The sequence below is a fragment of the Watersipora subatra genome, chromosome 2 (genome assembly GCF_963576615.1).
Source record: "Watersipora subatra chromosome 2, tzWatSuba1.1, whole genome shotgun sequence".
Lineage (NCBI taxonomy): Eukaryota > Metazoa > Bryozoa > Gymnolaemata > Cheilostomatida > Watersiporidae > Watersipora > Watersipora subatra.
This window is the reverse complement of record NC_088709.1, coordinates 663,294-679,866: the sequence shown is the minus strand read 5'-3', so window position 1 is coordinate 679,866 and position 16,573 is coordinate 663,294. Positions and strand designations below refer to the sequence as shown.

Genomic DNA, 16,573 nt, shown 5'->3' with positions numbered 1-16,573 from the left:
CACAATTGATTGAAACCCACTCAACTGTGTGAATGAAAAATAACTGAAACAATGTCACTAAACTTAACATTTTGGTACAAGTAATCTATAGAAAGTTTATTTAAAGTTGAATTTATGATTTGTTGCACTTCTGAGATGGTATCAAGCAGCCAAGCTACCCACCTGCCATCTCCTGTTAAAAGTAGTAATTCACTGACTACAGCCCGTCATACACCCACCAATGACTTCAACTGTTGTCTACTAACTATCGGCTACTCACTACTGATGCTAACTACTAACTACTGATTGCTGACTACTGACCATTGACTATCAGCTACAGACTATTGTATTCTTACTACCTACTACCGGCTACTAACTACCGGCTACTAACTACCGGCTTCTTACACTGAGTAGGAAGCTTCTGTTTCTGAAGTAATAAGCTATTTCCTCATATAATAGTCATCAGTAAAGGCCGCCACACTACATATGTGGGAATAGTGACAGGTTTTTATGCTATATCGTATACACAATACATAGCATCTTTTCTAGTTGAGTTAACAAGAATAGATAAACTGGGAAGCTCTTTAGAGTTCAATTGGCTTTTAGGCTGTGATGAGGCAGACTGGATATTGAAAGAAGGTTTAATAAAAGCTCAGTTGTTTATTTTTACCATAAATGATGATACTGGTCATGCATTGTAAGTAGAATCTACTATAGCACACTAACAGGGCTTGTCTCAGTGTTGGTCCAAACCAGTTTCATGTAATAAGTAATAGTGATAGTGATAGTAATAGTAATAGTAATAGTGCTAGTGATAGTAATAGTGGGTTGTAAATAGTATTCATTCAAGCAGATCTTCTTTACAGAGTTATTTTCTTACGTTTCTTTGTAGAGTAATAGACTTACCTGGAACATATGGTGATAGACCTACCTGGAACACATGCAAGATCTTTGTATCCCTTCCATTCAGCTCCACTAGCCTTGCTCTGCTCACATGTAACAGCTCCATCAGTACCCTGAGATAAGCCATAACCTTCATCACATGTATATCTAGTCTCTTCCCCTTGCAACCATGGCTCTTCTGGAAGCAGCATACTTGCGTAGGCTACTGTTTGAAGATCAGGGCAGTGCTGGACTGCAAGAAAAGTGGTCTACCTGGTCATGTTTACACATATAAGCTAGTTTTACTCTCTAGTTTTTGTTTTAATATAAAAACTATTTCTCTTACCGTGTAGATACATAAGTTAATATAAAAGAACAAGTTGTCGTACCTGAGAATATGATGACAAAGGATACAGGTTGCACCTGCGGTGATAAATACTCAAAGAAGATTTGGTCCCCTTCAACCTCAACAGTGGTGGATCTATTACCAGTTGTCAGAGTACCACTAGACTCAATAGTAATAGAGCCGTTTGTAGTGCTAAAGTGAACTGCATGGAAGTTTACAAGCAAGCCAGAATATAAAGAGTGTGACATGCTGCTGGTGCAATGGCTGATTGTTACAGGCTCATAAGGGTCTACTCTACTAATAATGGCTCCATAGAGAAGTCTTGCACTGTTCGGCTTGGGCAGGCCAATGTTAGATCCACAGCTCACAACTACAAGAAGACCAGTGCTATTTACAAATGTGCTGGTTATCAGTAGTTTTTAGGTTTGGGTGGCCAGTTACTGGCACCTGACACTTGCAGAAAACTGTCATGAAACACTAATATCACGACCCTCAAATGCTGAGAGGTGTCACTAAACACTGGTATCAAGACACTCACCTGCTGAGAGGTGTCACTAAACACTGATATCAAGACACTCAAATGCCGAGAGCTGTCACTAAACACTGATATCAAGACCCTCTAATGCTGAGAGGTATCACTTAGCACTGGTCTCAAGACCATCAAACGCTGAGAGGTGTCACTGAACAACTTGACTATAAATATTTCATATACTGTAGGTATTCTAGTTACGGTTGCACATCTTCTAGCTACAGCTGTCTATTGTTTGCTAAAAAAATAAATACATATCTACCGGGCATCTAATGCGCGCTTCATTCACTTCTTTCCAGAGTGTAGTTTGTTATCTATTGCAGTATTTCACTGTTCAGATGAAATACAAAGACATTCAATTTTACTGCTTATAGATTTATACGCAGCTGTATTAGTCTACGCTTTAATACAGGCAGCTTTGGAGCATTAGCAGTCAAAGACGCACAAGTCTACAGTGAAAGATCAGTTTTTTTATTTAAAAACATTTGCTTACGCCATCATCAATTATTGGTTCAGATGCTTTAATTTTAGTTTAAGTCATTCTGATTAAGATAAAGGGAAGAATGAGTGCTAAAATCTGAAACTTACCGCTGTTGTAATAATATATGTCGAAGTCCATAGAGTTGTCTGAGAGTAGCTCTATATAAAGCTGATCAGAAGCCAAATAGATAACAACTTTGTTGCTCGCTGTCTCGGGGCTGCTAGCGCAGTAGACCTCATTATTGATGCGGATATTAGGCAAGTTATATGGATCACAATTATCTCCTACTTTTGCTAAGCCTGGCATAGAAACATAACTTTGGTTATGGAATCCACTGAGTCTCATGGTGCATTTTTCTGAGGTTTGCTGATTTGTGTAGGTGATTGAGCCTGAGTCCCCAGGAGCCACAGTTATTTCGTCCATGACACAGAACACATGAGGTTTCACATTTTGGCCTGAGGCTAGGTGGGCAACGCATAGCACCAGTAGCATGCCAGATTTGTTCAGGTGACAAGTCATCTTCTGCTGTCTACAATTTATTAAATATTGTGTTTGTTTGTGTTAGAAACAGCAGAGTCAGCAGAGTCGGCAGAGCCGGCAGAGGCGGCAGAGCCGGCAGAGCCGGCAGAGCCGGCAGAGCCGGCAGAGCCGGCAGAGTCGGTAGAGTCGGTAGAGTCGGCAGAGCCGGCAGAGTCGGCAGAGTTGGCAAAGTCGGTAGAGTCGGTAAAGTCGGCAGAGTCGGCAGAGTCGGTAGAGTCGGTAGAGTCGGCAGAGCCGGCAGAGTCGGCAAAGTTGGCAAAGTCGGTAGAGTCGGTAGAGTCGGCAGAGTCGGTAGAGTCGGCAGAGCCAGCAGAGTCGGTAGAGTTGGTAGAGTCGAAAGAGCCTTAGAAAAAAAAAACTTGACCTCTGGTCATAAATAATCTTTAGTCAAGGCTCATGGCTAACTGTAGGTATAAATAGAATAGATAGGTAAGGCTCGAAAGTAACTGTAGGTATGGATGAGATGTGCAGGTGACGCTCAAGAGGCAACTGTAAATTATGGGTTGTTTGAGAAAGTCAAGGAGTTAATAATGCCAGACTATCCTTTATTCGCGCTCAAGATTATGGTACTACAAAGAGTGAACTTTTTACAGCATTGAAAACAATATTCATGGCGCTGAGAATAAAACGTTTAAAGTCGTAACTCAACCCGCTCATACAAAATACAGGTGAGGTGGTACTGAGGCTAAGACAAGTTAATAATTATATTTCATTGTGCATTCCCTTTTTTTGTTCATCTGTAAGAGAGTCAGTAGAGCAAATGAATTGAGAAATTAAAACTGTTGGAATGGCGTATTAGCGTACTTTAGATAAAGGGTTTATTCAGCGCATAGCGGCTGGATTTTAAAACTGTAACAAGTGGTCCTGCCTATTTTCAATAGCCCTCAAGTCATTGCTGATTGGATGACTTGCTGACATTTTAAATCTGGCAACTGTTAGAGTTATCCACCTACTACCTATTCGTACTCATGCAAGAACTGACCACTGAATGGAGAAGGGGTGAGAAGGGGGAGGTGGGAAGGGAGAGGTGAAAAGGTGGGAAGGAAGGGCGAAGGAAGGAGGGGAGGAGGAGGGAAGGGGGGAATGGGGAGGTGGGAAGAAGGCAAGGGTCATACTTATTTGCTGTCAATACCTATTTTCCAATTGCAGTGTTCATCTATTTATTGTGAAATCTGTTGTAATCTTTTGCTAGGATGATGTGTTGATGGCCAAAGCAGAGTCTATACCGGTTTATAGAAAACTTTGACAGCTTTATTAGACTAATATAGATCCCTGAAAATCATAATATAATACCTATAAAATTGGACGCTTCAAGCAGTATTTAGAAAAGACCGTAATTAAAGATACAAAAAAATCGATAACCCAAAGTTTAATTGAAATAATAATAGAAGCTTCCCTTTGCATTTAAATAACTTCCTGTGAACTTAATTTTGCACTTGTCAGTTGGTGACTGTACAGCTGGTCCTTGCTTGACAGCTCAAAACCACAAGAAGCGTGTTGACTTAACTTATTAATTAGTTTTTGCATTCCAGACAAATAGTACAAAACCAACTATTATGTGACTAACCCAACTAAGATAAGAAGAAATTTGTTGCAGACTTCAAGTGTGTTGTTGCAACTGAGCTCCAAACACCGAACCTATGCTTCACCTTTCATGACAATTGACTCACGACTGAAGATTCAGAACTCATGACTAATAACTAATGACTCTGAACTCTCTACAGCTGATAGCTCAGCTATCAGCTGATAGCTTATAGCTCAGCTATCAGCTTTTAGCTCGAACGTAAATATGCCAAGATGTATAAACTTACCTGTACATACTTGTACGCAGCCTGTCGAAGGTAAGTGTAACTCTGGTAAAAATGGATAAGAAGTTGATAAAGTTGAGTGAAGAGTAGAGCCTGTCCTCTTTGTGTCTAACCCACCAATACCTGTCCTATGTCCTCCTCGTGTCTAACCCACCAATACCTGTCCTATGTCTTCCTCGTGTCTAACTCACCAGTACCTGTCCTATATCCTCCTTGTGTCGAACTCACCAGTACCTGTCCTATGTCCTCCTCGTGTCTAACTCACCAATACCTGTCCTATGTCTTCCTCGTGTCTAACTCACCAGTACCTGTCCTATATCCTCCTCCTGTCTAGCTCGCCAATACCTGTCTTATGTCATCCTCGTGTCTAACTCGCCATTACCTGTCCTATGTCTTCATTGTGTCTAACTCACTAATACCTGTCCTATGTCCTCCTTGTGTCTAACTCACCAGTACCTGTCCTATATCCTCCTCGTGTCTAACCCACCAACACCTGTCCTATATCCTCCTCGTGTCTAACTCACCAATACCTGTCCTATGTCTTCCTCGTGTCTAACTCACCAGTACCTGTCCTATATCCTCCTCGTGTCTAACTCACCAATACCTGTCCTGTGTCCTCCTCGTGTCTAACTCACCAATACCTGTCCTATGTCTTCCTCGTGTCTAACTCACCAGTACCTGTCCTATATCCTCCTCCTGTCTAGCTCGCCAATACCTGTCTTATGTCATCCTCGTGTCTAACTCGCCATTACCTGTCCTATGTCTTCATTGTGTCTAACTCACTAATACCTGTCTTATGTCCTCCTTGTGTCTAACTCACCAGTACCTGTTCTATATCCTCCTCGTGTCTAACCCACCAACACCTGTCCTATATCCTCCTCGTGTCTAACTCACCAATACCTGTCCTATGTCTTCCTCGTGTCTAACTCACCAGTACCTGTCCTATATCCTCCTCGTGTCTAACTCACCAATACCTGTCCTGTGTCCTCCTCGTGTCTAACTCACCAATACCTGTCCTATGTCTTCCTCGTGTCTAACTCACCAGTACCTGTCCTACATCCTCCTCCTGTCTAGCTCGCCAATACCTGTCTTATGTCATCCTCGTGTCTAACTCGCCATTACCTGTCCTATGTCTTCATTGTGTCTAACTCACTAATACCTGTCCTATGTCCTCCTTGTGTCTAACTCACCAGTACCTGTCCTATATCCTCCTCGTGTCTAACCCACCAACACCTGTCCTATATCCTTCTCGTGTCTAACTCACCAATACCTGTCCTATGTCTTCCTCGTGTCTAACTCACCAGTACCTGTCCTATATCCTCCTCGTGTCTAACTCACCAATACCTGTCCTGTGTCCTCCTCGTGTCTAACCCACCAACACCTGTCCTAAGTCCTCCTTGTGTCTAACTCACCAGTACCTGTCCTATGTCCTCCTCGTGTCTAACCCACCAACACCTGTCCTATATCCTCCTCGTGTCTAACTCACCAATACCTGTCCTATGTCTTCCTCGTGTCTAACTCACCAGTACCTGTCCTATATCCTCCTTGTGTCTAACTCACCAGTACCTGTCCTATGTCTTCCTCGTGTCTAACTCACCAGTACCTGTCCTATATCCTCCTTGTGTCTAACTCACCAGTACCTGTCCTATGTCTTCCTCGTGTCTAACCCACCAACACCTGTCCTATATCCTCCTCGTGTCTAACCCACCAACACCTGTCCTATATCCTCCTCGTGTCTAACCCACCAACACCTGTCCTATATCCTCCTCATGTCTAACTCACCAACACCTGTCCTATATCCTCCTCGTGTCTAACTCACCAATACCTGTCCTATATCCTCCTCGTGTCTAACTCACCAACACCTGTCCTATATCCTCCTTGTGTCGAACTCACCAGTACCTGTCCTATGTCCTCCTCGTGTCTAACTCACCAATACCTGTCCTATGTCTTCCTCATGTCTAACTCACCAGTACCTGTCCTATGTCCTCCTAGTGTCTAACTCACCAATACCTGTCTTATGTCATCCTCGTGTCTAACTCGCCATTACCTGTCCTATGTCCTCCTCGTGTCTAGCTCGCCAATACCTGTCCTATGTCATCTTCATGTCTAACTCAACAGTACCTGTCCTATGTCGTCCTTGGGCCTAACTCGTAGTACCTGTTCTCCGTCCTCCCGTGTTTAACTCGCAGTACCTGTTCTATGTCTTCTCCGTGTCTAACTTTCCAGTACCTGTCCTGTGTCCTCCTTGTGTCTAACTCGCCAGTACCTGTCCTGTGTCCTCCTTGTGTCTAACTCACCAGTATCGAATTAATAAACTAAACTTCCTCCATCTCTATTAGTGATTGCTGTATAAATGTACAAGTGTAGTATTCAGAATATTTAACGATGTTGGCTTTCAAGCGTGTAGGTTTTTTATTATTTATTTTCAAAGTCAGCACAATAAGCGTAAGAGCTGCTTTGTATTAGCCACATATTAGCCATTATTGCACAAGTGGGAACTGTACGAGAAAGTCATTCTAGTCTCAGTTGCTTTTGTTCACTAAAGATTTATGTATTAACCTGTGTTTAATAGCCAGCAAGAAGAAGAGACAACGCGGAGCTCTAATGTATATGCTCTCATCAAACATGTCCTAGGATAGGCTGGACTCACAGCGCTCTGTTTGACAAGATATATACACATTTTTATAGGATTTGTGTACATATATACAGGTTATGTGCGCATATACAGGTAGCTGAAACTATCAGACGTTATTGATCAGTCCACTACAAGAACTGGTATTTAAAACTAGTCTAAGTCTCCGAGTTTTTATTTTCAGCGGTTATTGTGCCAGTTTCATCAATAAAGTCTATAGTTTAATATATTTTTAGAGTAACATGTCACAAGCAACTGCTATAACATGTCACAAGCACAGGTTATAGCAGTTGTCAGCCGGCTGCATAACTACGTGTAGATCTCAAGGTATGTCAAGAGTCGTCAGATGGCAAACCATTCTATAGCAATGTAAATCACATGCAACCATGATACAAAAGCATTGTAAACCTTGTTCGCTACAAAATATAAATTGTACAATCATGAAGGAAGCTTTGACAAGTCTATCACTTAAGTACTACAAGAGAATATCATGCTCTGTCAAAAATGGACCCCACTTGGGCATGTCTAAATCAAGCCAAAATTTGTAGTCATGCTTCAACTTGTTGGTTCCTCTGATTCCTTCTGTTCTGTGACTTTCTCATAGTCTTGGGTTATATCTTTCTCGACACCTGTCGGTCTTTTAAATGGATAGACATTGGCAGTAAGCATCCTCACAAACTCTGTCAACAAAATGAAGGTTCTGGCTAGTTGAGCAACGAGTCAAGTAAATACATTATTAATGCAATAAAAGATGTTTGCATAGGATGGGGCAGTGCAGGATGAGCAGAGCAGTACCTGGGTAACTGAATTTGCCATCTTGCTGCGTGTCAAACTTTTTAAGGCTCCTGATACAGGCCTCTGCTTCTTGTAAGCTCCATTTTTCGCCGGCCCCAGTCAGCAGGATCTGTTAAGAGTTCAGCAAAACATGTAGTTTGTACGCAAATAAGTGACATGGTGAAGCAGGTGGCAAGATAGGAATTGATGGTTGCAGTATTATGAGCTAGCATTACGTGACACAGCTAAGGAGCTGATACGAACAAGGACAAATGTACAAGTAGCTACATGATTATGTCAGTGACCAGATGAAACAGGAGCTAGTTATGTTCCCATCCACTCCATCCTTTAGGAAAACTCTTTTGTCAAACAATCACAAACAATATTGCTAGTAAACTTCATCCAGGTGCTTTTCTTCATCCAGGGAAGCACCTCAATGAGGGAAACCAGCTGCATTCTTTCATCCACCTGCACCTGATAGTGCAAGTTAATGAAGAAAAGCTATGAATCTAATCAGAAACTGATTGAAAGAAGTAAATAATTTTTAAATATGCTCTATTTGTCAAAGTTCTTATCTTAACTTATAAATTTTTGGTTGAAAAAAATTAAAAAGTAATTTTTGTGTATTAATTATAAAAAATTGAGTGCAGACCAAGGCATAAACAGTAGTCATTAATATTGAATCATTTGTTTTTCTTATAAACCCCAGCGGGTTACAAATATTCTGACCCGCTTAATCTTTATTTATCTTCATCTAAAAAACAAAATCTGAATAATAATAATATTAATGAAATCCTTGTTACGCAGGCATTTTATATAGAGCTCAAGAATTCATAAACCACTGAAAGGTTATAAAAGAAAGCAAGAAATAATAACATTCACTAATTACAATTTAGGAGTTTTATTTTTGTTCTATAAAGAGATTCGTATTAAATGCCCATTTTTTGTTACAATTTTAATTGGATCTTGTGAGCACAGTTAAGAGACCGAGCCACAACGTAGTCAATATGTACTTCACTTTGTTATCAACTTTTCACTCTGTTATCAACTTTTCACTCTGTTATTAACTCTTCACTCTGTTATCAACTCTTCACTCTGTTATTAACTCTTCACTCTGTTATTAACTCTTCACTCTGTTATGAACTCTTCACTCTGTTATTAACTCTTCACTCTGTTATTAACTCTTCACTCTGTTATTAACTCTTCACTCTGTTATGAACTCTTCACTCTGTTATCAACTCTTCACTCTGTTATTAACTCTTCACTCTGTTATTAACTCTTCACTCTCTTATCAACTCTTCACTCTGTTATTAACTCTTCACTCTGTTATTAACTCTTCACTCTGTTATTAACTCTTCACTCTGTTATTAACTCTTCACTCTGTTATGAACTCTTCACTCTGTTATTAACTCTTCACTCTGTTATTAACTCTTCACTCTGTTATGAACTCTTCACTCTGTTATCAACTCTTCACTCTGTTATCAACTCTTCACTCTGTTATTAACTCTTCATTCTGTTATGAACTCTTCACTCTGTTATCAACTCTTCACTCTGTTATTAACTCTTCACTCTGTTATTAACTCTTCACTCTGTTATTAACTCTTCACTCTGTTATCAACTCTTCACTCTGTTATTAACTCTTCACTCTGTTATTAACTCTTCACTCTCTTATCAACTCTTCACTCTGTTATTAACTCTTCACTCTGTTATTAACTCTTCACTCTGTTATCAACTCTTCACTCTATTTTTAACTCTTCACTCTGTTATTAATTCTTCACTCTATTATTAACTCTTCACTCTCTTATCAACTCTTCACTCTGTTATCAACTCTTCACTCTCTTATCAACTTTTCACTCTGTTATTAACTCTTCACTCTCTTATCAACTCTTCACTCTGTTATTAACTCTTCACTCTGTTATTAACTCTTCACTCTGTTATCAACTCTTCACTCTATTTTTAACTCTTCACTCTGTTATTAATTCTTCACTCTATTATTAACTCTTCACTCTCTTATCAACTCTTCACTCTGTTATCAACTCTTCACTCTCTTATCAACTCTTCACTCTGTTATTAACTCTTCACTCTGTTATTAACTCTTCACTCTGTTATGAACTCTTCACTCTGTTATTAACTCTTCACTCTGTTATTAACTCTTCACTCTGTTATTAACTCTTCACTCTGTTATTAACTCTTCACTCTGTTATCAACTCTTCATTCTGTTATCAACTCTTCACTCTGTTATTAACTCTTCACTCTGTTATTAACTCTTCACTCTGTTATCAACTCTTCACTCTGTTATTAACTATTCACTCTGTTATCAACTCTTCACTCTATTTTTAACTCTTCACTCTGTTATTAATTCTTCACTCTATTATTAACTCTTCACTCTCTTATCAACTCTTCACTCTCTTATCAACTCTTCACTCTGTTATCAACTCTTCACTCTCTTATCAACTTTTCACTCTGTTATTAACTCTTCACTCTGTTATTAACTCTTCACTCTGTTATGAACTCTTCACTCTGTTATTAACTCTTCACTCTGTTATTAACTCTTCACTCTGTTATGAACTCTTCACTCTGTTATCAACTCTTCACTCTGTTATTAACTCTTCACTCTGTTATTAACTCTTCACTCTGTTATTAACTCTTCACTCTGTTATGAACTCTTCACTCTGTTATCAACTCTTCACTCTGTTATTAACTCTTCACTCCGTTATTAACTCTTCACTCTGTTATTAACTCTTCACTCTGTTATTAACTCTTCACTCTGTTATCAACTCTTCACTCTGTTATCAACTCTTCACTGTGTTATTAACTCTTCACTCTATTTTTAACTCTTCACTCTGTTATTAATTCTTCACTCTGTTATTAACTCTTCACTCTCTTATCAACTCTTCACTCTCTTATCAACTCTTCACTCTGTTATCAACTCTTCACTCTGTTATCAACTCTTCACTGTGTTATTAACTCTTCACTCTATTTTTAACTCTTCACTCTGTTATTAATTCTTCACTCTATTATTAACTCTTCACTCTCTTATCAACTCTTCACTCTCTTATCAACTCTTCACTCTGTTATCAACTCTTCACTCTCTTATCAACTTTTCACTCTGTTATTAACTCTTCACTCTGTTATTAACTCTTCACTCTGTTATTAACTCTTCACTCTGTTATTAACTTTTCACTCTGTTATTAACTCTTCACTCTGTTATGAACTCTTCACTCTGTTATCAACTCTTCACTCTCTTATCAACTCTTCACTCTCTTATCAACTCTTCACTCTGTTATTAACTCTTCACTCTGTTATTAACTCTTCACTCTGTTATGAACTCTTCACTCTGTTATTAACTCTTCACTCTGTTATCAACTCTTCACTTTGTTATTAACTCTTCACTCTGTTATTAACTCGTCACTCTGTTATTAATTCTTCACTCTGTTATTAACTCTTCACTCTGTTATGAACTCTTCACTCTGTTATCAACTCTTCACTCTGTTATTAACTCTTCATTCTGTTATTAACTCTTCACTCTCTTATCAACTCTTCACTCTGTTATTAACTCTTCACTCTGTTGTTAACTCTTCACTCTGTTATGAACTCTTCACTCTGTTATCAACTCTTCACTCTGTTATTAACTCTTCACTCTGTTATTAACTCTTCACTCTCTTATCAACTCTTCACTCTGTTATTAACTCTTCACTCTGTTATTAACTCTTCACTCTGTTATCAACTCTTCACTCTATTTTTAACTCTTCACTCTGTTATTAATTCTTCACTCTATTATTAACTCTTCACTCTCTTATCAACTCTTCACTCTGTTATCAACTCTTCACTCTGTTATCAACTCTTCACTCTGTTATTAACTCTTCACTCTGTTATTAACTTTTCACTCTGTTATTAACTCTTCACTCTGTTATTAACTCTTCACTTGGTTATTAACTCTTCACTCCGTTAAGTCCACTCATGTAAGACCAGCCTTTGCAAACCTTTAACTCTTTATCTTGAATATATCCATCTGAGTTAAGGTCAAACTTTTTGAATGCTTTCATCAACTGATCTCCATTGACACTGTGTTGAGCCAAAGTGCTCCAGTTATCCACCAGCTCAGATATCTGCACCTTGCCATCCCCTGTAAACGAGATCTGGGATGACCAAGTAATAAGACCAGCCTAGCCTGTCCTCCCGGCTTTTATACTGCTGCTTCAGCTCAGCAAGTAACTGATGTATGAATAATTGTGCACATGCTTAGCTCAGACTCTGATCTGTTTTGATATCTCAGGTAGAACAACAATTTGATTGGTAAATGTAGAGTGTCTACAGATTCCTTTGTCACAGCTAGAGAAGAGGCAACTCCAAACTAGAGTCAATGTCTGGATATAAACTTACCACTTGAGTCTAGGAAGCGAGCGAGAGTCTCTTGGTCTTCGGCTGTAGTAAATATCCCAGCAAATGCAAGAGCTGCCGGTAGCTCCGATGTTTCGAGGACACCATTCCCAGACTTGTCATACTTCTCGAAGCATTCAGTCAAAACTGCAGCAAGAATAAATAAGGAAAAAGGGGGGCATAAAACAGAATGCAGACAGAGGATGGACTGGCACTCGCTGAGCTTCTTCTTACCATCTATAAACTTTTGTGTCTTGTCAGCACTGCTGTTATGTCAGTTACACCTTCTTTAGATCCCTATAAGCTGACAGTCAGTATATTCTAGAGCATACACTAAGTTTCCGTGACCCACATGATACTCATTTTGAGCTGAGCGCAAGTTGAGTTGCTTCGCAATCCAGTGTTTCACTAAACACTTGCACGATGCATGCGCATTTAACATTAGAGCTTGACCCCATAGGTCAAGTATTAACCTAATTAATGACTCTATAAGTAGCTATGGAGTTTTGTCACTCTAATAGAATAGCGAGTGATATTTCAATGCGCATCGCATTGTTCGCAAGTGCTGTTTCCATCATTTCCAAGCAAGATGGATTCGTAAAGTTTTGTGGATCGCAAAACTCGCTTAGCTTGCTGATTTATGACGTTTCCATAATGCAGTTAACTTGCGGATTGGCTCAAATTTTGACATCATGTGTGTCATAGAAACATAGAAATTGTTTCTGGAGAGCTTCCATGAGAGTAGCTATATTCTTAAAGCGAGATTGTGTGTCAGTACCAAAAGTATGGAATGGTAGTGTATATGTATATCAGCTCAGAGAGCAATGAACTATCCCTAGTACATGTATGTCTAGGGTGATGCTTATCGTGCTGTCAATCATAGATTGGTCACGTAGTGATTGGGACACAATCAAGCACAGTAAGATGTTAACTCAATCTCTGATTAGAAAATTAATAATGTCAGAGTCTATATACAGTGAATCTATCCAGTACCATGTAGCATCTACAAGCTAGGTATGAGCTCAATAATAACTGTAGTAAGAATAATAGCTGTCATAACAAAACTGCCACCATCAATTCTAGCTGACCATTTTAACGTGTGCCTATGTGAATTTCATATGATTCCATGCAATTTAGCTCTTTGCAATATGATATGATAGAATATGACAAAGTCTTAGTGGCTTGGAGTTAATTAACACAATATTGACATCTTCACTTCTGTTCCTAACTAATACCAACTCTCAGCACTGTTACCAGTTAATACCAACTCTCAGCAGTGTTACCAACTAATACCAGCTCTCAGCAGTTTTGCCAACTAATACCAACTCTCAGCGGTGTTACCAACTAATACCAACTTTCAGTGCTGTTACCAACTAATACCAACTCTCAGCACTGTTACCAACTATGACTAGAGCATGAAGCATGCAGCCAGTTCTGACAATAACTCACCTCTTTTGCTTTCTTCAGGCAGCTCAAAATTATCCTGAAAAAGAAGCATAAAAGGTTATGTGAGTGCACCGGTGGCAGCTGCCTTTGTAATATAGGTATGTGGCACACTAGCAGCTTTGGTTCCATTTGCTGATTACGGAGTGGCCATACAGCAACCAAACTAAAATAGAAAGCCTTGATTGAGGTTTGGAGACCCAGTAGGTAAATGGTCAAAGCTTCAATTAAACTCAGTGTGGTTAAACCAGGTGCAATAAAAGCTCACATTTTATCTAACAACTTAAAGGTGTACTTACACAAAATTTTAGTTGATTTTATCAAGAATCAATATTTTTCTATCATTTGTAATAATTGTTTTTGGTTAAGGTGGCCTGACTACCAGGATGCTTCAAAACTGAAATTGACAAAGCTTGATCGCCGTTGAAACGCTTAGATGAAAAGAAAGTGTGATTATGACGCCTATGGTTGTGAACAGGCAGGCAGAATAGAGAGGCATAACGTTGCAACTTAGAGAGAATAGCTGATATCGACTATCGCAATGGTAACGACTAGTGAAGCCATTTTGCTCGTATATTTCTTCCTAGCCTTTTAACCGAGAAACCGGTTTATTCAATTGTAATCTTAAAACATCCTGGCAGTCAGATTACCTAAAACATAAAAAACAATTGCAAATGATAGAAAAATATTGAGGCACAAAACTTACTGATAGAATTTACCATAGTATTTTGTCAGTTCTCTTTTAATCAATAGTCAATAGTAAATGCAGTATTTATTTCATTTCTTCATAAACTGTTGATTCTGTCTTGACTCAGAACGCAGCAAATAGAATCACACAAACGAAAGCCAGTCTAGAGCTGGAACAGAACTAATTCTCAGAGTTTGGTCCTGCTCTGTATGGTGAGTCTTTGAAAACTCTGTTTGAGATGAGCCAACTTCTGAAGCAGTAGCTTCTGCTGTCATTTGGTCAGACTTTTAGCCCTCTTGAACAAACTTATAATGTTTCGCTTGCTTTGTACATCTATTGAAATTATATATTATGTTTGATTAGCTGACTTTTGTGATTTTATAGCTCCTGCACATGGCCTCGACATGGCATTAGGTAGCAGCTGTACATGATCTTGACATGCCATTATGTAGCACCTGTATATGACCTTGAGAAATTGTTAAATAACACCTTTACATGACCTTGAGAGATCGTTACGTAAACCAAAATCTTTCATGAATTTCAATGAGAACCAGTTGACGCGGCTGCTATTACCATTTGCGTGTTTAACACGTTTAGCTTCCTCATACGTAAATAGGCCTACATTATAACGTATTTCACTTATTCATTGAACATTATGACTTGATTTCTTAACGTAACAACTTTGACTATGAAGGAACTACAAGGAATGCAGAAGGGTTAACAATAAACTTAGAAAACCATGTTCCAGTAAGGCTGGTTTCAAGGTTAGCCAATTAGGGGACTCAAAGAGAGGGAATTAAAAGACACTGCCAACACCTACCTTCAACAGTTATACAAAACACTGCAATAATATAATAAAAATAATAATAATACTATAATAATAATAGGGTAAAGCGTTTATTTTAATAAAGTGCGCAGCATTATAAACCACGTGTTCATCTGTCAATTAATAACGCATATAGGAGAACTGACAAGGGTTAATAGCAAGGCACCTATTATCTCTCAAGCTCGTAGACCATCACCTAGCACAGTCAATACAAACAACATTTAATTTCTCCACGCAACGGCTAAGGGGGTAACAGATATCTTATCTTTAATAGTTTTATCTGCAGACGAATCAGTTGGTATGAGAAAAGGAGAGTCGCTGTCAATAATATGGAAGCTTGGATACATCTGAGCTAAAAACCACTCAAAGCTGTTCAAATCATGCTTTTAGAATCACCATAAACTGACAGCGCTGACAGGTGCCAGAAAACATGCCAACATTTTTTGAATAACACTTAATGGCCTAAACTTCTCTGAAAATTTCTTGCTCTAGATGATTGCATTCACAGTTTTATCTATAAATCTATAGTATAAAACTCTAGCTCCAGTCTGTAGTATGTTACTTAACTACAAATCTATAGACTGATGCCCTAGTTCTAATCTATAGCATGATACTTTAGGCATGGATACTAATTAGTAAACAACTCATGCAGAACATATTCAAATAAGTCTATTTATGAGTTACAAGTCTATTTATAATCCTTTACAAACCTCCGCAGCCATCTTCCCTTTTCATGCAAGACCAATTCTCCGCTATGTTGTGGCAGCCCACGTGTAGTCCTACCATTTAGGCTATAGGTACCCTTTGATTACCCGTTGCTACGCAATGAAGTGCATTGAAAATGGCAGCCGACGTAGAGCAAACAAATGCATATGTAAAGAATGTTTGCTCTTCAATTTATAGACAAAGGGCAAAGTAAATTTACCTAGTCAAGTGTTAACACCTGACAGCTCGTCGCTATGCAGGGACTCACAGAGGCTGCTGCCTTCAAGCAGAATTCGTGCCTATAGCATTGGCCGAGCTCTTCCCTGGTCATTGTCTTCTCTTCATGCCACCTGATCCATGCTCGATCAATGAGGAGGAAATTTCTCTTAATTTCGGTGATCCGATGGGAGCAAAGATGATAAACTGACTGCCTTAGCCTTAGCATTCTTCGTGTACAAAGTCTAATACTAGAATACTCTGAGGTGGCCATCATGAGCCCCTCGAACAGTTCTTTTTTACGACTCGCGTGGTGCTACTTGTAACTCCTAAATCATGACAGG

At 39.1% G+C, this 16,573-nt stretch overlaps 2 protein-coding genes across 2 annotated transcripts; both read right to left on the bottom strand.

Annotated features, from left to right (window-relative positions):
- Positions 1–2,756: 2,756 nt before the first annotated feature.
- LOC137387132 (dentin sialophosphoprotein-like) lies at positions 2,757–4,944 on the bottom strand. The gene is made up of 2 exons (XM_068073446.1): positions 4,938–4,944; positions 2,757–3,100 (listed from the first exon to the last, which is right to left on the bottom strand). The coding sequence occupies exons 1-2, from the start codon at positions 4,942–4,944 to the stop codon at positions 2,757–2,759; spliced, it is 351 nt and encodes a 116-aa protein (XP_067929547.1).
- A 2,467-nt stretch (positions 4,945–7,411) lies between these two features.
- On the bottom strand, positions 7,412–16,117 carry LOC137388678 (calmodulin-like). Its single transcript, XM_068075138.1, has 6 exons — positions 16,019–16,117; positions 13,801–13,834; positions 12,355–12,498; positions 11,955–12,097; positions 7,993–8,101; positions 7,412–7,877 (listed from the first exon to the last, which is right to left on the bottom strand). Exons 1-6 carry the CDS (start codon positions 16,028–16,030, stop codon positions 7,753–7,755), a joined length of 567 nt encoding a protein of 188 aa, XP_067931239.1. The 5' UTR covers positions 16,031–16,117; the 3' UTR covers positions 7,412–7,752.
- Between the last annotated feature and the right edge of the window lie 456 nt (positions 16,118–16,573).